General features: G+C 27.1%; 2 protein-coding genes across 3 annotated transcripts in view; one reads left to right on the forward strand and one right to left on the reverse strand.

The window, feature by feature from the left end:
- Positions 1-3,478, reverse strand: part of iPLA2-VIA (calcium-independent phospholipase A2 VIA) — a 34,458-nt gene extending 30,980 nt beyond the window's left edge. The window contains exons 1-2 of one of the 2 annotated variants that reach the window (XM_071185984.2): positions 3,340-3,478; positions 657-898 (exon numbers count right to left, since the gene is read on the reverse strand). In XM_071185984.2, the coding sequence (XP_071042085.1) occupies positions 657-871 (215 nt within the window). In that variant the 5' untranslated portion in view covers positions 872-898; positions 3,340-3,478. Of the gene's footprint in view, positions 1-656; positions 899-3,132; positions 3,313-3,339 lie in introns of those variants that run through there. The other variant, XM_071185985.2, reaches the window with a different exon arrangement.
- An 11-nt stretch (positions 3,479-3,489) lies between these two features.
- Positions 3,490-23,455, forward strand: TER94 (Transitional endoplasmic reticulum ATPase TER94). The gene is made up of 19 exons (XM_016058606.4): positions 3,490-4,005; positions 5,363-5,468; positions 5,559-5,731; positions 7,052-7,132; positions 7,801-7,993; positions 9,252-9,383; positions 9,468-9,570; positions 11,119-11,252; positions 11,394-11,529; positions 12,125-12,237; positions 12,683-12,847; positions 12,925-13,047; positions 15,252-15,464; positions 17,023-17,107; positions 18,097-18,190; positions 20,400-20,529; positions 21,591-21,746; positions 21,827-21,984; positions 23,041-23,455. The coding sequence occupies exons 1-19, from the start codon at positions 3,992-3,994 to the stop codon at positions 23,126-23,128; spliced, it is 2,397 nt and encodes a 798-aa protein (XP_015914092.1). The 5' UTR covers positions 3,490-3,991; the 3' UTR covers positions 23,129-23,455.
- The last annotated feature ends 89 nt before the right edge of the window (positions 23,456-23,544 follow it).

The following is a 23,544-nucleotide window of genomic DNA, read 5'->3' on the forward strand; positions in this document are numbered from 1 at the left end:
TTTTTTTCCACCAGATTCTGACGCTTGAAGTATAGGGGTAAGTAACAATCTGGGAAATATGGTTCCAATAGTTTGATCAGATGAGTGATACTAGTTTGGATTCCTTAAGGTTAATTTGACGTTTTGCGTATTTCGTCGTATCTTGGGAACTTAAACGTCATCGTTGGTTTCATTCGTTTATCCAAAGACTGCTCGCAAAAAAAAAAAACTTTACTTTGTTTTATCAGTTTTTATTCGACTAAGTTTTAATTTCTCTGCTACAGTTTGATATTGATTTTTGAAAATTAAAATTACATTTATAAATTTAAAATGCTTTTGTTTTGGAGAAACAAACAAAACAAAAAAATCAATTGCACTTTTTTAGTTAAATTTGTTAAAATCACATTTTAAAAAAATCTTTAAAAAAAAATTTTTTTTTAAACTATCAATGATCTATTTTATAATCAGCATAAAATTTTATTTTTTATATGTTGAGAAGAAGGAATGAAATATAATTCCTAAACAAATGTGCTTTTTTCATAATTTTGCTTTAACTATAAAGAGAACGAATATTCTCAGAATATCTTCAGTCTTTAAGAAGAGTACTCTCACATCTCTAGGAATACATATTTTAAAAAAACAAAGTTTTTATAAAAAATGGAATAAAAATAGATCACCTAAAGGCTTTATTAAATGTATGATTTATGTCCATTTGCATAACGATATCAAGCTTTGGAGTTCCATTCTCTTGTGTTCGATACAATATCAAGCAATCATGCCGTGAAATGACGTCACTGCATATATAGTCATCAGTATGGACTTCAATAACTCGATTAGGGTCAATGTTTGTTTCTGAAATCCTCCTTAACCCATCAATTATGCTTTGAAACATCTTGGTTAGCTGAAAAAAATACTGGATCTAGGAGAAAATGGAACATTTGGTTTTAATCTAACTTGAAAAAACATTTTCATATTCAGGGGTCTGTCCAGGCCGAATTTACTACCGTTTAGCGGTACCTTCACAAATTCAATTTTAGGAAGAACGGTAGTTTCACAAAATCAACTTTAGGAAAAACGGTAGTTTCACAAAATACTTTTCTTAAAATTTTATTTTTGTATCCCTTAAGACACGATAAATTCATATTTTTACCATATTTTTGTGTTGATTTTTTAATATAATTTTTAATTTTTCACAAATTATGTCTAAATTTTCACAAAATAGGTACCTCTCAGAAAAACCTAGACAGACCCCTGATATTATTATTTAAAAACAGTATAAGCTGCTGAATGATCAACTTTGACAGTTTTAAATGGGATAACTTTCATTTGCTCTAGCTTTTTGAGGAAACCAAATCTTGCCAATTTCATTGAATTACTTTTAGCATTTTTATTTATCTCATTTTGGTGGTATAATGGGTTTAAAATGATTTTAAGGTAGAAAATCTTAAGCAGTTTATGGATGCAGTTCAAACTTTTGATTAACATTTCATTTTCTTCCTTAATAATTTTTAAAACTATTTTAATTATTTAAAATATAACATGTAACCATATATTTAAACACATAACTTAATTTTAAACATATTAAAAAAAAACGTTTTATAGTTAAAATGTTTAAGTATATATGTTTCTTAAAAATGTAATTCAGTACTTTTTACGCATTTTTGCAAAAACTATAAGATGCTGTATTTCATCCTACTTATTAATATATAATACAATAAAGTTTATAATTAATCTACATCACAGTGTACAGAACACAATCACAAAGTTTCATAAAAATCCACCGACTTTGAGGTTACATATATTGCCTTTGGTTGTATAATCTACTCAGAAAATATTCATTTATATTTACTGGATACAATGGTGTGCAAAGAGGGGGTGAGGGAGACTGCATGCATTTAATCAAGAGCAATATTCACTTGAAGATAAGGTATACTAAACCTTTCAGTTAGTTAAATCATCAGTTATTAAAGTATTATTAGTTTGCTAAAGTAAAAAAATTCACAAAAAATAAAATATGATTCTCAAACTAGTTTGGTGCTTTAAATTATTGAAAATTAAGTAATGGGAAAATTTCTGCATCAATACCAGCAACAATAATAGACAAGTTTTTGTAACTTCGAGCAATAGCAAGCAAGAAACTAAAATAAGCATTACAGAAAATGGCCAACTAGAAAGGTGTAATACACAGCTACTCCCAACCAAATAATCATGTAAAAAAAAATTTTTTTTTTAAGGCAGCAACATTTTTGTAAGTTAAAAAACCCTTTGGTGCATTGGCTATTTTTGTTGAGGCAAACAGGTAAGCAAATATTACCTAAATAATCTTTATATTTGAAAAAAGAAAAAAAAAAACTTGAGAATATTTTGTAAGAAATGATATAGGATAATATAGAATAATTTTCACTCACATTACATAGAATAAAATTTAAAATGGATTTTGAAATAAGGTTCTTTTTGCAATGTAGTAAAAAAAAATTTTTTTTTATTAAAGAAATTGCCCATTTTCCTCCTTTAACGAGTAAGTTTCTCTTTTCAGGAGCTTATAAAAAAGTATGTGCCAAGTATCTAAACAACTGTGGACAAAACAGTCAGAAAAATAAAGGAGTATTGCAACATGATAATAAATTTGCAAAAAAATTTAAGTAGTAAAAAAATATATATTTTATCACTGTCCAAACACCCCTGCTGACTCAAGCCTCACTCACTAAAAAATAACAGAAAATTTTAAGATGATAATCAATTTAAATACTAAAAACATCTATATTTTATCTCTTTCCAAATACCATCCTCTGAAGAATAATGGAAAATCAAAACGCGATAATAAATTTGCAATAAATTTAAATTAAAAAAAAATCAATGTTTTCCAAACACTCCTGTATGCAACTGACGGAGAAATAAAGAAAAATTGCAATGTGACAGTAAATTTGCACCTGATTAAACAACTCTGTCTAAACAACTCTTCCTGATTAAACAACTCTGTTCGCATTATATTTTTAAATAAATGTCACTCAAAAAGCTACAATATAGGTAATTAAAATTTAATTAGTGTTAATGATTAAATAGAATGATTTGTTAAATAATCGAACAGAATAAAAAATTAAATTCCAACTAAGTTTTCAGAATTTTTTTTTATGGATTTATGATCTTTCTTACTTGCTGATTTACAAAAATGATTTGAATATTAAGGAATAAGGAAAACTTTTTATTATCCAGTAATAAACAAATCAGTCACTCGGAATTTCGAAATGCAATTAAGTTAATTAACAGATTTATTTAATAAAGATGATCATTAAGACTGTTGACGAGAAACAACCTCAATGTTTGTTGCATAGCAATAAAAATAAGATCATGCAGACTCACTTCAAATAGTTATAAATGGAACTGTTAAATTTTGCAACACCTCACACAATTTACATATTATGACGGAAAATATAAATTTTGATAAGAAATCAAGTTTGATAACAAACATCACGAACAAACAATTTTAACATTGCCAAAAGTAAAAAATAAAAATCTTCTGAAATCAATCAATGAGGCTATACTTAGCTCAAAATTGAAAAACTAAAAATCATTCCCTTACAAATCATTTTATTCCTTTAATTAATTTTAAAAATATTTCGAAGAATTTATTACAATTTTTTAAAATATATATGACGTGGGTTTTGGAAGTTCTTTCAATTTCGGCAACTCATTTATGAGACGTCATGATTAAGCAGTTTCACTTTTTATTTTCATTTCAGCAGCAACATCTTTAGAAACAGGACGGGACGGGAAATGAAACGAGAAATTTGATTTTCTTTCGTTTATGTAGACTGTTGTATATGAAATTATTCCAATTCAATGAAATTTTAATATTTCATTTGTAATTAATACGTTACTGAAAATTTTGATTCTAATTTGTATTGACAAAGGATTTCGTCAGTCTAAATCTTTGTTACCAGATATCGCAAGTTAAAAAGAAATTTTAAAACACCAAGCGTTATTTGAGAAATCACAATTTTTTAATTGGAAAATGTCTGGGAAAAAGTAAGATTTCCTATTGCTTAATCTCTCTTTTCTTTTTACGAAATTATTATTTAAATTTATGTAATTATATTGTAATGCTATTCAAGCACATTGTTTACCACCGGCATTTCTACTATAAATTACTTTAAGCTGATATTTTATTAATTCTGTGTCGAATCTATATTTATATGTAACTGACGAATTGATTTATTTAGTAGGTTCTGAAGTGTAAGTACAAAATGTACGTTTTCTGCACTGCTATTGTCATAGTCGTTAAGCCTAATTTAGAAAATTGCAGAGTCACTCTAAGCCTAATAGTTACTTAAAAATTGTTTATTGTTGATTTTATATCAACATATGTAATTATGATACATAATTCTGTTTAACGTGTCAGTTAGAAAAATTAAAGAGATTTGTTTTGTTCTAATCTGTTGCTTACACACTTATCACGAAGCTCTCGATGGATACATTGCCTAAATGTGATCAGTTTAAATTCATTACTATATTGAATTAATCCTTAATTTTCTTCTTTTTTTTAAATATTAGCCATACATTTGTTTGAACTCAAATTTGTCCCTTTTGATTGGTGTTTATTTAAGTTGTAACTTCTCATCTCTGTTAAGGGTTTTTTTCATATGTTTACAGTATCTTTGACATTATCAGATTTTCTATAAAGAAATTTTGTGGGAAAAAAATTTAATGAGTACATCGAATTTATAAAATTTATTTTTAGCTTAACTTAATCTATTTTGGTATAAGATTAAAAATGATTATAAGATTAATTTTAAAATAAAAACATATAGATTAAATATGTATTTCTTTTTTGATGAATGACTTTATTTATAAACACAATCTGTTACATTTATTTTGTATTTTTAAAATCAAAAGAAAAAAAAAAGAAATCACAATTTTAAATTAAAATTATGGTTTTGTAATTGAAACTTTGTTTTAAAGAATTCTTTAAATTTTCTATTTCATCTAGTCTTTAAATTTCAATCATGCATTTGTTTCAAAATGGTTACTATGCATTCAGAGCTATGTATTATAATGAAAAATTTGTTTATGTAGTTAGAGCTTCTAAAACATTCTTATAATATATTTAGTTTTAATATTAATTTAATTTTGATTAAACATTTATAAAGTTTTTTTAGTCATGAAATAAAGTTCTTACAGTGTATTTGAATAAAAATCAAAAAAGTCAGATTTAAATCAAAAAAATTCGATTTAAATAAAAAAATCTGAATTTCATGATTTTTAAAAAAAAAAATCACGAACTCTGGTACATACTAATAGCGTGAGTCAGTGCGTCACTGGTTGCAAGCAATCTATCTATTTATTATAGTTATACAGTTTATGATTATTCTTTATTTCTTTTTAGTCCTGAAGAATTGGCTACTGCCATTTTGAAAACTAAATCAAAGCCTAACAGATTGTTAGTTGAAGAAGCTGTTAACGATGATAATTCAGTGGTTGATTTGTCACAGGTAAGTTGTAATAAAATAATAATTTTTTCATATATTTGGAGCAACATACCTTTTAAACTATTCAACTTCTTTGCTTTTTTGTGCTTTTAGACTAAAATGAATGAGCTTCAGCTATTCAGAGGGGATACAATTCTTTTGAAAGGAAAAAAGAGAAGAGAAACAGTTTGCATTGTTTTGTCTAGTGATACAGTTCCCAATGAGAAAATACGCATGAACAGATGTGTCCGAAATAATCTTAGAGTGAGACTTGGAGATGTAGTTAAGTAAGTTATGAATGTATAATTAAAATTATTTAATTATGAAAATAGCATTTACAAGATAACAGGTTCTTATTTTAAAGGAAGTCTTGATTTTATTGCAAATAATGAATAAGTCTGAGATTGTGATGACATTTGCATTTTTGGAAATTTTTCTCTTTTAAGATTCATTATAAAGTTACTTTTTTGAAGATGCATTTAAAAGTTGGAATTTCTGTGCTACAGATTTGCTGTCCCATTTTTTTTGTTTTGGTTCCACTTCAGGGGTCTGTTTAGAAGAAATTTGGGTCCGTTAACGGACCCTTCACAAAATGATTTTTCTTTTAATCGGACTCTTCACAAATTTGTTTATCTTCATTATTATTTTGTTAATAGAATAAACCCTTTCCAGGGCAGAAAACAAGAAAGATGGATGTAAACGGCAGACGATTCTTCCATTATTCGTCCTAAATGAATATTCTGTGTTCAGCAGTATAGGCTAAATACCAAATATTTGTATGTTGCATTTCTAATTTAGAAGCAGCAATTGTTTATTTTTTAAAATTTAATTTTTTTAATTATAATTTTACAGTGTTGAGCATAATCTTGTATATCTTTACAATTTAAAAACTCCTTGAAAAAGTTTTTTTTTTTGCAATAACAGACCCTATTTGCACAAATTCATAAAAGCGGACCCTGGTTGAAAGAATGTGAGTAATTTTTTCACAATTTCACGAAAAATGGACCTTTCCTAAAATGTCTGGACAGACCCCTGCACTTACATTAATTCATTTCAAGAAAATTACTCATATCAAACATTCCTTTATAATATGCATTACTTCAATTTTATTTAAAAGTTATAATTTTTAATTCAGCTCATTGATTAAATTTTTTTTATTTATTTAAATGCTTCCTAAAATTAAATCTAAGTCCACTATAAACAAACTATCGATTTCTATGCTGTTTGTTATAAATGTATGACATAACACCAGTTAAATAACAGTTTAGACGGATCCACTAAAAGTGTTCATTACAACTGAGTGTTCAAACCAATAATTGGTTCATTGGCTGGGTTAGACTGCATTATTGATCTATTTGAAAAATTAGTTTACTTTTGTTCATGAAGATATCATTTGGATTCCAATACTCTTGACTTGTTCTTGTAGATCACTAATTTTTTTTTTTTAATTTTTCTGTGCAAAGCCAAGGTTTATCCACTGGTCTATTTTTAATATTTATAGGCGAATAATGTAATAGCTGATAAATAAAACATATAAATGCATTTAAAATATTTTGAATTCAAAGGTATTAATGAAAATTTATTCCTATATTTTGAAATTTTTTTAGTATTCAGCCATGCCCAGATGTGAAATATGGGAAAAGAGTTCATGTATTACCTATTGATGACACTGTTGAAGGATTGACTGGGTAAACTCTCATTTTGAACTAATTATGTGTAATTTACTTTTATAGAACTATAGTTTTTTAGCTATTCACTGTCCATAATTTAATATTTGATTGCTAAAATCTTGTAGCTCATGAGCAGTATTTAATAAAATTTCATTTTCACATTACAGTATACTTAATAAATTTTTTTGATCATATTTTGAATAATTTTTGGTTTCATTTTCTTTTTTTTTACAAGGGAAGCAAAATAGTCGATGTGTTTTCCCTTTGTAAAAAGTACTGATTTTTTTTTTTTTTTTTTACTCTCTGTAATTCAAGAAATAAAATACTATAATTAGGCAAATAGATACTTAAGATTCTTACTCTGTTGGACTTTTTTTTTAATGAACAGCAAAATATACTTGTTGTTGGAGCTTTTACTAGAATGAAAATAAATTCTGCAAATAACTTCTTTTTTTTATTCATTTTTTTTTCATGTTTCGTTTTATTTTTAAAATGATGTACCATTATTAAAAGATTGACTTTTGCTTGGTTTATATTTGGGTGCTTGTAAAAGTTAAGCTAGTGTCCTCTAAAACTGTAGTTGTCTTTATTCATAAGATACAAGCACTCTATCCTTATTATTATTATTTTCAGGAAAGATTGTGTAACTTGTAATTTTTTAAAAAAAAATTCTGTAATATTTGTAGGAGTTTGTTCGATGTCTACTTAAAACCTTATTTCCTGGAGGCATACAGGCCCATTCATAAAGGTGATCTCTTCATTGTAAGAGGTGGGATGAGAGCTGTTGAATTTAAAGTGGTTGAAACTGATCCTAGTCCTTATTGCATTGTTGCTCCTGATACTGTCATCCATTGTGAGGGGGATCCCATTAAAAGAGAAGTATGTTTTATTTCTTATCATTTTCTACATAGGCATAAAATTAAACTCTTCATTTTAATATCTGCATTATATTTATATTTTCCATTATTTATCCTGCAGTTTAAAAATTAACAACATGGAATACTTAGCCTAAATCATTCCTTCTCCCCTGCCCTAAAATATCATACTGTCTCATGCTAGTAGCAATTTATCACAATTAAGCAATTTTCTTAATAGTCATTTTGGCACATAACTTTATTTTCTTAAATTTTCCTTCAATTGCAGTTGATTTTAATCACTAAAGAACATGCAATGAACTCCCATTGAAATTCATTTTTGTTTAGCGCTGTAAGTTTGAAAACATCTGATTTTTTTCAATTATTTATTGGAAAAACAAGTGGCACAGAACAAGGTTAAGTTGTAATTTTATCAGTGTGGAAAAATCTGGAAATATAATTTAAATAATCTAAAAGTCAAAGTATATGAATTAATTCGGAGATGCCTAAAATCCAATGTATTTTCCAAAATAATCCTTTTAATAATTTTTTTAAGAAAATGTTCATTTTTGGCTATTATATACATTTTATAATATATTTTGTTTACAAAAAGAAACTTAACTGAATACTATTCATAATTTTTATGCTACTAGTACAAAAAAAATTCAGGCAAATTCGATAAATCAGTCTAAAAAAAGTCATGGAATTTTTTTCTGAGTGTTTGTTACTACCCTGAATGAGTAATGCTGATCCTATGAGAAATATAATGTCCTACTACTAAATAAAATGAGCCTTGTCTGCATTGTCCCATTTTCAGAGCCAAAGTTCAGAGAATTCTGGAATCATAAGAGGTACACAGATCCATACAAACTCTTACTTTTATTATGAAAGTGTTTTAGGTTTTGTTCTGTTAATTTATAACTTATGTCATGGACCGAATATTGCATAAAATCAAGGTATACACTGAGTTTATATTTTCCTCCTTACTTCAGAATGTAGTAAAGCGAAAATCAAGTTTTTATCCGACTAATTAGTTCATCTTTTCTTCACGGCAAAACTGATATTATTATTAATAGCTATCTATGCTTGCTCTCAATCTAAATCCCTTGATTATGATTTTTCCCGGGTTTCAAATAATTTTTTTTTAATAGAATTTGGTTAAATGTTTTAGCCAAAAGGCAAATAAGTGTTTCATTTTGAAATTTTTTAGTTAGAATCTAAATAATTGTCATTAATTTTTGAATTAAAACCAATTTTTTATATCAATATTTAAATCTTTATAGGAGGAAGAAGAAACATTAAATGCAGTTGGTTATGATGATGTTGGAGGATGTAGAAAGCAGTTGGCTCAAATTAAAGAGATGGTTGAACTTCCTCTTCGTCATCCCAGCCTTTTTAGTGCTATTGGAGTAAAGGTAATAAATATAAATTTTTAAACTCTGTTGTTATTTTGAAATCTGCTGTAATGTGATGTTAAATGATAATATTTAAATTTGTAGCCTCCCAGAGGTATTCTACTGTATGGTCCCCCTGGAACTGGGAAAACTCTTATTGCTAGAGCTGTAGCTAATGAAACTGGTGCCTTTTTCTTCCTGATAAACGGTAAACATCCTTTTTGTATAATTTTTTTTAAAGAAAAATCAAACTCTAATTTTTTTTTTTTAATTAAATAAATGTTAAAAAGCTGTATTGACAAAATGCTGCAAAGAGAAAAAAAAAAAAAAATATTAATTCTGCTTGAACTGTATATGGATTTATTTCATTCTTTAGTATGATTAGATGATATTCATCTTAAATTCAAACAAAGTTTTTAAGGGCCTTATATTTGCAAATTTATCTACATGTATGTCAGATTAAGAGGAATTTTTTGCAGTTATCGATCTGGCTATGTTGAGGTTGCAGACAAATTTGTATTTATGAAGATAGTGCTGCAGATTCACTCTGTAAACTCTAGAATAAATTAAGCTTTTTAGTCTAGATATAACCTTCATTATCAATGTAATCATACTTAAAAAAATATCAAAGCCTTAAGAATATGCTTATAAATTTTATTGTATAAAAATATCAGTCTATTAAGAATAATATTTTTGTAAAATTTTTTTTATTTTTAGAATCTAGTTATAATTAAACTAAACACGTTTTTGCAACTAATCTTTTTCAAAGTTTAATTCGCTTCATGAATTTACCTTTTAAGTAACCATTATTGTCTATTCTCAGGTCTTTTTTATATGAATTTTGTTTTTGTGTTAGCTTTAGTTTGACACTTAAATTCTGAGTTTATCACTATTTATAAACTTTCTCATGTCTTAGAAACTTATTATAAATTATTATTTCTTAGTAGCCTTTAGAAGTAGCTACTTATTATTTATATATTATTTTTCAGTAGTCCTTAGAATAGTCCTAGGAAAACAGGATTTCAAACAAAATCCTGTCTTTTTAGTGTCACTTTTATTTCTCGTTTTATTCGTTCATAATAAAGTTATGTGAGTAAATATTGACAAAGAATTCAATGCAAGTTTTAATACGTATCTATAATACAACTGACATTTTTTAAGTGGTTTAGGCTCATTTAAAATTTTTATGGTATTACATTTTGTATAATTTTTTTCTTTAAATAGACTTAAATGTTTATTTTTTTACATCATCGTTATAAAATTAAGGTCAAGAAAATTTCTCACATAATTGAATTACATGCATTAGATTCTGAAATATACCTTTAATAATTTAAGTCCTTATGAAATTTCTGAAAGTGTTTATTTTCAATTTTAAAAGTATAGTGGGAGTCCTGAATGCCATTAATTTTTATCTAGGAATGCACAACCTGATTGCTAAATGTAAACCATAAAATTTTTCTATGACACTTGCCTATAGCAAAAAGAAATGAATAAAATTATATTAATAAAATAAAATAGTAGCTAATAAAATAAAATTGCTTAGAAAATAAAAAATTTTCCTTTGAAAATAAATTGGATCAATATGCTCCAACTAATAACTAAATTAGAAATTTTTGTTGTGCAATTTAACAGTATAGTGGGAAAGCACTTGTGAGAGAGATTAATTATTTTGACCTACCTTTTCTATACTAATGCTCATTGACATTTAGAATATCTTTTTCTTTTTTTTTTAAATAATTTATTTAAAATTTCTTAGGACCTGAAATTATGAGTAAGCTGGCTGGTGAATCTGAAAGCAATTTGAGAAAGGCTTTTGAAGAAGCTGAAAAAAATGCTCCTGCGATAATTTTCATTGATGAACTTGATGCTATTGCACCTAAAAGAGAAAAGGTTGGATTTTAATATTTTTTTGATGATTAAAATTTTTTAATTTTTTTCATATTCTGTGTTCTACTTGATGCAACTAAACTTAATTTTGATTTTTAGTTCATTGCACTTTTTCAATTTAATTGTTCATTTAACTTGTTTTAGACGCATGGTGAAGTTGAAAGACGTATTGTATCACAATTATTAACCTTGATGGATGGTCTCAAACAAAGATCTCATGTGATTGTAATGGCCGCTACCAACAGACCTAACAGCATTGATGCTGCTTTGAGACGTTTTGGTAAGTATTCTTTATAAATAAATAAAAATAAAGCTATCAATTTGTTTTATTTATTTTGAGATAGTGACCTAATTTTGGTTGGACTGATAGTGTGATAAGCATAATTAGTTCATTAAATTTAAAAAAATTTTACTGTGCATTTTTCTAATAACAATTGGATGAAACAGTATGAAAATTTTCACAATTTTAGTAAAACTGAGAAACTTGCTGATATGAAAATTATAGGTGCAGACATTAAATTTTGATTTGAAATAACTCAGAAATTAATTTTTTTTCTGAGTAATTTAGTCTGACAAAACAGACAAAACTGCAGGGAAATTGCAGCCCCATGCTCTTTAACAACTGAAAATGAGCCACTGTGTTTCTCTGTTTTAGGATGGTTTAATAGTTTTTGGATTTTTTAATGTAAAAGAAAAACCTGTCAGAGTAAAACTACTTTTTTGCTGCCATGTTTTCTTTGTGTGTGATGTTAAAAATCTTGATCTGATTTTAGTTTTCTTACTTTTTAGTCTTTTTTTTAAACACTTTTTGCTATTTTTTAATGTAAAAGAAAAAAAAAATCTAATTAAAGTAACATGAAATTTTTTTTTTACAGGACGTTTTGATCGTGAGGTAGATATTGGCATTCCTGATGCCACTGGTCGATTAGAAATCCTGCGTATTCACACTAAAAACATGAAATTAGCTGAGGATGTTGATCTTGAGAAGGTAAAACTGTGTTAATTTTGTCTTTATTTAAATTTTCATTATGTTTTACAATGGTGTATGCAGAAAATGTAATAAAAAAAGTTGTGGGTCTTGACATCAAGTATCACATTGTTTTACTTTTAGGAAATATTTTCACATAAAATTTAATGTGGCAGTATTTATGAAAACAAATTACAAAAGTTTTATTTTTATAATTTAATTCTGAATTAAATTTTGTCTTATCCATTATAAAATGATTGTAGTGTTTGAACTATTCAATTTGTTTTTCATAAAAATCAAATTCTGCATTTAAATCACAAATATTAATTTGATTGTGGAAACAAGCTAATGATCATGTTATTTCTATGCTAAGGTTTTCTCAATATTTTACCCTATTAAAAATTTTGCTGATTGTTAATCAGTTTCTTTAACATATAATCTCATTATTTGTTTCATTTAATTTTAGATTGCTGCTGAAACTCATGGTTTTGTTGGTTCAGATTTAGCCGCTCTCTGTTCAGAAGCTGCACTGCAACAAATTCGTGAGAAAATGGATCTTATTGATCTGGAAGATGAACAAATAGATGCCGAAGTTCTCAATTCATTAGCTGTTACCATGGACAACTTTAGAGTAAGTATTGTATTCAAAGTGAAAAAAACTCTAAATATGTATGTCATGTTGTTAAAATTTATTTTCTAATGTTTTAGTGGGCGATGGGCAAGAGCAGTCCAAGTGCTCTGCGTGAGACAGTTGTGGAAGTGCCCAGTGTCACTTGGGAAGACATTGGTGGTTTGGAACCTGTAAAGAAAGAACTTCAAGAAATGATTCAGGTATACCATGAATATTTTTTAAATAAATTATTTTAGTTTTTATAGTCTACTGTTTTTTAATGTTACATTGCAATCAATCTTACTTGGTCACTTATAAATTACATCCTACATCTTCTATGCATTTTTTATGTTTGGTTTGAATATTTTTTATCTGGTTGTATCAGAAAATTTCATTTATCCAGATAATCATTTATCTTTGTTATCCAGATTAATTTCGATAAAAAGTAGTCAACAAGTAACAATTTGTTATTAGAACTTATAGAATAGTTGCTATGCTTCTGTGAATCATTTTACAAGTTATAACACAGCAAAGACTGAGGGATGTGCAAAATAAGTTATGGTGTTTCCTGAAACATAAATAATGCTACGCCAGGTTTTTTATGCAAATTTGTAGCCAATCTTTATATACGTTCAGTATGTATCTTCATTTTTTTTTTTTTTTTTTTTAATTACTGCCGAAGGTAAAAGGTCGGGATAATTCTGAGTATCAGGTTGCAATGTTGCTTTTACCTGATGCAGTTGTTGATCAACCCTAATTGTTCAAATATAAATATTTTGGTTTTGGAATTCTTTGTTTGGTCTATCAACCAATAGAACAATTATAAATGTACATATGAGATGGATAAAGTAGAGAAATCATATTTTAAATGGGGACCCACTTTTAGAATAAAAAGACCCAGAAATTTAAAATTTGTTGTTAGTTCTAAGGATTTGTAGTTTCCAAAATAAAGCAGAAACACTGCTGCAAAGTTATATATGCTCTTTACTTTCTGAGGAGTTTTTATTAATTTGGGTTCTAAATTTTTAATCTTATGATAATTAATAAGTTCTGTCACCAAAGAAAATTTGAATTAATCTCTTAAATAAGCTATAATTTTTAACTATTTATAATTTATTAGATTTATTTTAAACATTGTGTAATTATTTTCAACTTTAAACTATATCTGGATTAAAATAATTGACTGGATATAAAAATGAACAAGTGCTTTGAATATTTTTACGATAAGATGCAGATTTTATTATCAAGTGCAGATTTTTTTATCAAATATATAAAATTAATGAATAATTTTCAATTGAATCTTGAATGTAGTGTTTAACTTTTCAGCTAATAAAAAATTGATTGCAAATGTTTTTTATTTGCAAGAGAGTTGCTAGCTTTTTTAAGGCGACAAAGGGCTTTCAATTTTTTTTTTTTGAAATTGTAAAGGGATTTGCTTGAAATTTTCAGGATACATTTATATTGCTAAAAACAACTTTTATACAAAATTTCAAAAAAATATTTCAAAATTTAAGAAATTAAAAAATTTAAATGTTTCAATTTTTTATGTTTTTTTATATTACTCCTCGCGTCTGAAATTTTGTCAAAATGACAAAATTCTTTTAAAATATTACATATTAGGTAATATTGAAAAAATTGTTGGAAGTACTTTTTTTATTTTTTATTATAGAAACAAATAACATTAAAAACACAGTAAAAAACGTACATTTTTAGGAAAAAATCATACCTCTATAAAATATCATGTATAAAAAAATACTATTCACTTAATTCAAAAAACTTTTCCAACAAAATGTTAATAATATTCATAAATATATAGCATTAAATTCTCAGGTCAATAGAATGAAAATTCATTACGCTGGAACAGTTTGAAAATTGCAAATTTCTCAAAAAAGACATTTTGAGAAAAATGACTTTTAGTACTTTTTCATTGCAAATTTTACATCTGAACAAATATTTCTTGTTTTTAATATAAATACCTATAAATATTGTCTAATGAACTAGTTTAATAATTACATACTTTAAATTTTTTTAAAAAAATTAACAAAATATTCATCTAATTTTAAATTAATTTTAAACTAAACTAATTTTAACAGTTACCTGCAGACAAAAAAAGGTAAAAAAAAAAAGGGGCGTGGTCAAAACTGAAATGGCCGTAACTTCATCAATTTTGCTCTTATTCCAGAAATTTTTTTTTTTAAATGTTCAGTTAAATACCTAAATTTCAAAAATATAAAATGTAAAATATCGATTTTTTGACAAATTTTTGCTTCTTTGAAAGTCCCTTGTCACCTTAAGTTCATATTTTGTACCATTTTCATAATCTGCCTAGTGGGCTCTGGCTCTAGATTTTCAAAACTTATCTAACAGGGATGAATTGCAAAATGTATTTTATTGCATTAATTGAATTGTATACTCTCTCTTCCAGTATCCAGTGGAGTATCCTGACAAGTTCTTAAAATTTGGAATGACTCCATCTCGAGGTGTGTTGTTTTATGGTCCCCCTGGCTGTGGTAAAACTCTTTTAGCCAAAGCTATTGCTAATGAATGCCAAGCAAACTTCATTTCCATTAAGGGTCCAGAGTTGTTAACCATGTGGTTTGGAGAATCAGAAGCTAATGTCAGAGACATCTTCGATAAGGTATAATTTTGCTTATTTCCATTAACTTTGTTAAAAAGACTTATCTATCAACAGAAAAGTATTTGAGTATCCATTTTTAAGCAGGAATAAGATTTTTCTTTTTTGTTATTTTTCCCAGGAATGTGATTCTTCCATTCATTTGCGGAATTCTAAGAATCTCGAGACCGTTGACTGAACTTCCGGGAATCTATAATTTATATTCCGATTGTTAGTCACACTCAAATTTAATTTCTGTTACTTACGCAAAATCTCGCTAACGAGGCATTTATCTCACCTTTGCCAGCATCCTTTTTTTTTTTTAAACTCATTCATGCAGTATAACAATTTTTGTTAAAAGTAATTCAGAAATGGCAAACATTTAAAAAATTATTCATTAGAAAAAATGGTGTTCATTTTTTTTTTTCTTCATACTTATATTTTAATGGGTAGTAAGTATTTTTTGAAAATTCTGGTTTGTGACAGTTAATGTGATATATTTTCCTGTTTTTTGTTTGACTACTATATCAATGAATTTTTAATTTGCTATAATGACATGGAATCTCTAATTGTGTATTTTAGTAATCACTTTCAGCTCACTCGATACCATTTTGTATATCCGTGTTTTGATCTTTTTACATAGGAAAAAATTTTCTTTCTCTTTTTAAATTTTGTAAGTGTTACTTTTGTGCATAAAAATGAATCTTAAATATTTTCTTTGTATAAGAAGGAAAAAAAATACAGTGCTAAGAAAAACTTGAGAATTTTTTTTTTACATGATTTCTTCTTCCAGCAATCACATGCTAGTTTTTCTGCCAAAATCTCGCTTTATTTGCAAAAATTCCAATTTTTAAAAAAAAAATTTTTTTAACCGAAAATCCTAATTTTTTTAAAATGTTCTTTAAGTCAGCTATGTTATGCTAAAATCCGGCCTTTTTTAAAAATTCTATTTTTTTAATTTTTTTTATTAAATTTATAATTTTTAAAAAAAAGTTTTCTTAAATATAGTTTTTCAGAATAGGATAATTGTGTTAATTCAAATTGTCAAAGTAAGCAAACATTTTTGATGATTTGATTACTCATAATAAATGTCGATTCTTCAATTGAAGGGACGACCCAGTTGTACCATTGCTGAAATGCCTGTACATTAACAATTACTCCAAAACTGTATTTAGCATGTGACACATCTCATGACAACTGAGGTTGCTTTTTTTTATTTTTAGTTATAAAGAAAGCTTATAGAGTTACTATTTTCAAAAGACTGACAAAAACTTTATTAAAAGTCCACTATTTTGAAAAAATATATACTGTTGCTAAACTAGCGAGCTTGAAAAATCTAATTATAGCTTTCTAGTAAAAAAATTTTACATTTGTGAAACCATGTGAAAATGAGGACAAAAGAATAATTACCGCAAAAATGATGCAACAATGTTAAGTTTTTTATTTTTTTAATAATTTAGATTGTTAAAAATGTTATACAAGTGTTTTTATTTATGTATCAATAGAGAAGTATGAAAGTTTCCACTTTCACGTTAACTAATCAGATTACTTTGAAGAATAATATATAATTTCATTTGTTTAGGCTCGTGCTGCTGCACCTTGTGTTTTGTTCTTTGATGAATTAGATTCCATCGCAAAAGCAAGAGGTGGAAATGTTGGTGATGCAGGTATGATCTAGTGTATTATTTTGCATTAATTTCAAATTTTCCTTGAGTTTCTTTGTTTGCTTAAAGGTGTTTGTTGTAAAGTATAATTATTGTAGGAGAAAGTGCCCTTAATAAGTAAAAGTAAATATTCCTATGTCCTACACCTGATAAATTTATTCAAATTGCTTTAGTCGAGCATGATCTCCAATGCTGTTCAAAACTTGTATGTAATTTTTCTTAAATATGACATTTGCGATTTTACATTAGCTTTAGTCTTTCAGGGTTGCCACTCTACATGGAGAACAGGGAAAACCTGGAAAATACAGGGAATTTAAAAATCACCTAAAATAACAGGGAAAATGCAGGGAATTTTGATTTTTTCCTTGCAAACTGGGAAAATACAGGGAATTTTGTTTCTTATTTTTGTCTTTTAAAAAATGGTACCCACTCAAAGTGTAATCTATGGATATTTAGCCATGATCTTTCAGCTATACTAAACTATTTCACTTACTATAACATTATTTAAATATGTTCAGCTGTTTTCCCACCATTAAAACTAATAAATATAGTTAGCCCTATATAGCTCACAAAAGAGCACAGTAATTGTTGTTTCCTTTTAATATATTGTGTATAATAGTACAGGGAAAACACAGGGAATTTTTTTTTCCAGATTTGAGTGGCAACCCTGTCTTTGTTATTATTATTGCAAAATTTTAACTCTATGTAGAAGTATCTTATTTTTATATTAGTTATTTGTTATAACTAATCAATGGAGAATCTATTAAGCTTTATTAAAAATAGAAATTTTGTGAAGAATTTAATTATTGAAATGGAGTTTTTATTATGTTAATTGACATTTATTTAAAAAAAAGTATTCATTGAATTTAAAAAAAATTTTTTTTTTTTTACTTCTATGAGCATGGTGTCAAACAATTAATGATTTGTGTATTTTCCTTTTTAAAATTGTTTTCTTTATAATTTGCTTTTCCTTTCTAATTTTTTTTTAATAGGTGGAGCTGCTGACAGAGTAATTAACCAAATATTGACTGAAATGGATGGTATGAGTAGTAAAAAGAATGTTTTCATCATTGGTGCTACAAACAGGTATGCAAATATTTAAGTCTAATTGTCTAAAGCCTGGTATTACTGAAAATTACTTTAAAAAAATAAAATTCATTTGAAGCAATAGATATTTATATTAACTCTGATAAAGTCTGAAGCTTATCTACTTTTCATTGCATGAGGCATGCTTACAGAGAAGTGTTGGCAAGTTAATTTCTTAGAGGAATATTTAGAGAGAGAAATAATTCTTTTAAATGGAGAAAAATACTTTTCATTAAATACTATTTTGAATGATTCTAATTATTGTATATTTTAATAAGTGCTTATAGAAATTTTCTACTAGTGACAGCTTACGATATTTGTTGTAGAACATACAAGATCAGACCTAAATGTTCTTGTCTTGATATATGAGCCGCTCAGAAGCCAATGCGGTTAAGTCCATTTTTTGATATTTTCTGATTTTTGGAAATTTTGATGAAATAAATAATAATCTTCTTAGTTATTAAAGGATTTACTCATTGGTTACTTTTTTCTAGGTTAGGCAGCCCTTTTTTTTTAACAGCTTCTGAATATATTGTATCATAATTTCAGAAGGCATTGTGAATAAGTCCACCTTTTATCAATTTTTTTTTTTACATAAACTTTGAAATAAAAATTAAATTATTCTTCTTTCGATATTTGTTGGTAACACTGAAAAACAAGAAATTCATAGTAACTAAGTGTTGCCAGACGTAGTATTTTTAATACTACGGTAATATTTTTTCACCAAAAATGTTTGTTATGATGAATAAACATAAAACTTATGACAATAAATGTTATTTTATTATTTTTACATAAATTTCTTATCTTTTTCAGCTGCCAAAAGGTATAAGTCCTAAAATTTTTAAGATGCTGTCATTATTTCAATAAATACTTAAGTTTTTATTTACACATCCTGTACATATCTTGTTTTTTTTGCAGAGTTTACACCTCGAAAAAGACTTTATACACTTTTCTAATTAAATTAATAAGCGAAGAATTTTAAAAACTAATGTATCAAAAAACATTAATTTTCTCAATTTTTGTGTTTTGGACTTAATTGCATTGGCTTCTGAGCGACTCATATTTTTAACTGAATTTTCATAAAAACTCTAGTGAATTTTTTCAAAATTATTATTAATTAATTTAAACTGATATAATCAATTTTATTTAAGCAGTTTAATTTTAGTTTTATATTTTCTTTTATAGCTTTGTACAGTACATTAAATTGTAATTTAAACAAATGTATAATTAATGAATTTTCAATTAGATTTCATTTCTGTTGGTGTTGTAACATAGAATTATAAATTATCCATGTTTTTTTAATTTTTTTTTTATAAACTTATGGACTTACTTTTGCCCAGTAACAATGTTTTGTAATTAGTGAGCCAGAATTCACTCTTAACATAATTTTGATAGTTGGTAATTTAATTTTATTATTAATGTAGTTGCCACATTTATGCAAAACAGCCATTGCAAATTTTGATTTTTTGAAGAAGAAAAAATGGAGGCTAAAAAACCCTATTCCATTACTGGATTTGTTCCATATGTTTTGTGTATTAAATCAGCTAGGTTTTTGAAAAGCTTACAGTATTATTAATTATTAGCTTTAATGATAGAAAAAAAGTTTGAAAAAATAAGTTTTATATGTCCTTATTACCAACTTGTGAAAGAGATTTAACTACACTTGATGCTGACAAGATTCTTGCTGCTGTTACAATCTATAACTAGAATAAAGCTGGTTCACCATTGGGATTTGTGCTAGTTACCCAAAGTGTGCATGTGAAACATTTATAGTATGTACCGAAAACTTAAAAATCGTTCCATGCTTGCAATTAAACAGTCCTTAGAAACTAGATGTATCATATAGATAATCTCTGTATCGAAATGCTAATTCCAAGAGAAATATCAGTTATTTTTGCAGTTTAATTTTTTTTTAATGCATCTAGACACTTACCACTCTGAAAGATAATCACCATTTTTGATTTCGATTTTTGGATACATCATCCCTTTGATTTATTTTCAAACAAAATTTGTAAAAACTACAATAAAAGTGCATCATTTTTCTAAAGGAAAATATTAGATATTTTCAAAGTTAGTATTTAATGCCATTATTGAAAACATCAAAATGTTTAGACAAATATAAATTTGATATCCCAACAGAATTTTGTACCATTTTGAAATTATTATTGCATGTGTATATTTGTTAAAATTGATTTTTATTCTCTTTTAGGCCCGACATTATTGATCCAGCCATCCTGAGACCTGGTCGATTAGATCAGCTTATTTACATTCCTCTTCCTGATGAAAAATCTAGAGAGAGTATATTAAAAGCCAATTTAAGAAAATCTCCTATTGCAAAGGTAAAATTGGACAAAATTTATAATTTGTTGATTTCAATGCACTTTACTCTTTTACACTTCTCATTTTTTGTTATGTAGATAAAATAATTTACAATTGTAATTCAAGTTGATATTTTGGGCTTGTCAACTTGGTATTTTAAATGTGTTGTAATTCTTATTGAATAATTGAAATACATCCTAAACTTAATCTCTTAAGTAATTTTTAATAGCTTTGGGTGCAAATATTGTTAATACTTATAGAAAAATAATGTCCGTTTGTATATACTTAATATTTTTGCATTAAAAAATTTTCACAATACTTAAAGGTCGAAGTTCAGTCGCCTTATTCAGCAACATAAAAGCATTATTTGATTCTTGACCTATGTCATTTTGAAAGAGTCTTATAACAAATTCATTACCATCTGACGCATTTTAAGGGATGGAGGTTTCATTACTTTTAAACATTACAACTAACGAAATATTTTCTAAGCAATACCTGCAATGAGAGACCAACAAATTTTAATCTCCTTTGAAGAAGCCCTCCAAATTGGGATTATATTTTAATTACACCTTAATCACAGTATTAAAAAAATTTGTTTAAATTATCTTGTTAAAATATGAAAACGAAACGGCTGACACCTACTCTACACAAAATCTTATTTAAATTCGTTTGCTGAAATTTGATGTATTATGTTATTTTACAGAATGGTTATCCCTTTTATGTATACAAAGAGTTTCAGTTAAAGAAAACTTAAAAATCTAGATGATTTGCAAGCTAATTTTACGTTAGTTAGATGAAAATACTGAAAATGAAAACTGTAATGTAAAATACAATAAACTAGGAAGAGTTTAAAAAGTTTTCATTTTTTATAGTGTTTTATTTATGCCGACTGAAATAACCCTTGATGTTTTCTAATTAAATCTCAGTAAATATCTTTTTGTTAAAAAAAAAAAGTGACTTGATTGCACCCTGAAACATGCCACTTTTTTGATTACATAAATTTTAATATAATTTTTACTTAACTGGGATGTTAAAAAAAATTTTGACTTAATTTGAATTGTTATGTTTTAATGCTTTTCAGGCTGTTGAACTCCCTTACATAGCAAAAGTTACTCAAGGTTTCAGTGGTGCTGACTTGACTGAAGTATGTCAAAGAGCTTGCAAATTGGCTATCAGAGAATCCATTGAAATTGAAATTAAGAAAGAAAAGGAACGTCCTGAAAATGCTGGAGCTATGGTAATTACACTTGCTGACTAAAATTTCTATTCTTAAGGAGAAGTAATTTGAAATTAAAATGTTTGTCTCATTTAATTTAGGAAACTGATGATTTTGATCCTGTGCCTGAAATTAGAAAAGATCACTTTGAAGAGGCTATGAAATTTGCCCGAAAATCAGTTAGCGATAATGACATTAGAAAGTATGAAATGTTTGCTCAGACACTACAACAAAGCAGAGGTTTTGGAACTAATTTTAGGTATGAAAATCTCTTAATTTTTTTTTTCTGCAACATCGATGTAATATCGGATTTAATATAAATGAATGCATCTGTATGAAATTCTCTAATAACAATATGGAGCATTTTTTTTTTCTCCTGATTTTTGTACTAGCTCTTGGATGGGCTATTTTCACATCTGATTTCAAATTTACAATTGTTTTCTCTCTCAAAGTTACAAATTTTTTTAATGGCATTTTTTAGTTTTTTTTTTTTTTTTTTTTTTTTTTTTTTTTGTCAAGGTTATATACAAAAGGTTATATGAAAAAGGTTATATACAACATGAGGTCACATAAATTTTGCTGTCAATTTATTTTATTTTTGTCAAAATGTACAAGTTTGAAAACTTTATTTACAACAGGGGGTTGCATAAATGTTGCTGCTAATAGAGTTAAAGCACATAAGCAGGAATAAATTGCATAGGAACCCTTTTATTTTATAACCGTCCTTGAACAGCAGACCCAATTTAATGGGTTTACGACTACTAATGTTCAACTCCGTAGCCTTGTAATTTTGAAACCAATCCAGAAGACAAGGAAACTTCTGAATTGATTATTGGGAGAAATTTTGCCTTCATGGGGGACTTTTTGATGGACATGGATACATGGAAAGGAAGACCATGAGAACCCCCCATGGGTAGCCTGATGGCAAGAAGACTCTAACCCATGATCTGTCTACCACTGAGGATATTTCACTTTAGCACTGTGGTCGGCACAAGCCGGATGCGGAATTCATACCAACTGTGATTCGGACCCGGTTTACCTCATTGGAAGGTGGACACTATATCCCCTGGGCCATCGCGTTTCGCATAGGAACCATTGAGAGAAATGTTTCCTCAGCTAAGGGTGCTTTCATATTATGAGCTGTTTCTTCATGTGCTTCTGAACAGGTTGTAATACAGAAGCACCCCTAGCTTTGTTCAAGGGAATTTCTCCCATGCTATATATTTTTTTATTCTGGTGTTTTCAATTTTGTTGAAGTATTGTGTTTGTCCAAATTTATTCCTACTGTTTAAAATACATTTCTTTCTTTCTTCAGGTTTCCTTCATCTCAACCATCCGCTGGCGGAAGTAACAATCCTCCTCCTGCATTCCAAGAAGATGGGGATGATGATTTGTACAGTTAAAAAGAACCTTCAGGTTTCTTAGCTACGCGTGATGATATTCAAAATTATCTTATCATTAATGAAGAGGCACTTTCTACTGCTGAACATCACTTCTCTCATATTTCCTTTTTTTGTCATGGAAGAACATTATTTTATCTATATAGCAGAGGTACATTTTTTATTGTATTTAATTTAACTTGTTCATTATTGAGGTTACCAAAATTATTGAAAGGACTGTCGTATTTGTCCCTAGGACATGAAATGGACTTTTGTAAGCTCTGCCCCTTTTTGATTATGTTGTGTCTTCGTGGCTTCTAATATTGTACGAAATAAAGTTGTTTTCTAATACTGGCTTCTTCCTTATCTTGGATTTTTGTTGTTTATTGTTCTCTTGAATAATTGAAAATTTTGATATTTTTGTTTTTCATCAGGTGTTA

The sequence above is a fragment of the Parasteatoda tepidariorum genome, chromosome 5 (assembly GCF_982258835.1).
Source record: "Parasteatoda tepidariorum strain Cologne lab strain chromosome 5, Ptep-v5.0, whole genome shotgun sequence".
In the NCBI taxonomy this organism is placed as follows: Eukaryota; Metazoa; Arthropoda; class Arachnida; order Araneae; family Theridiidae; genus Parasteatoda; species Parasteatoda tepidariorum.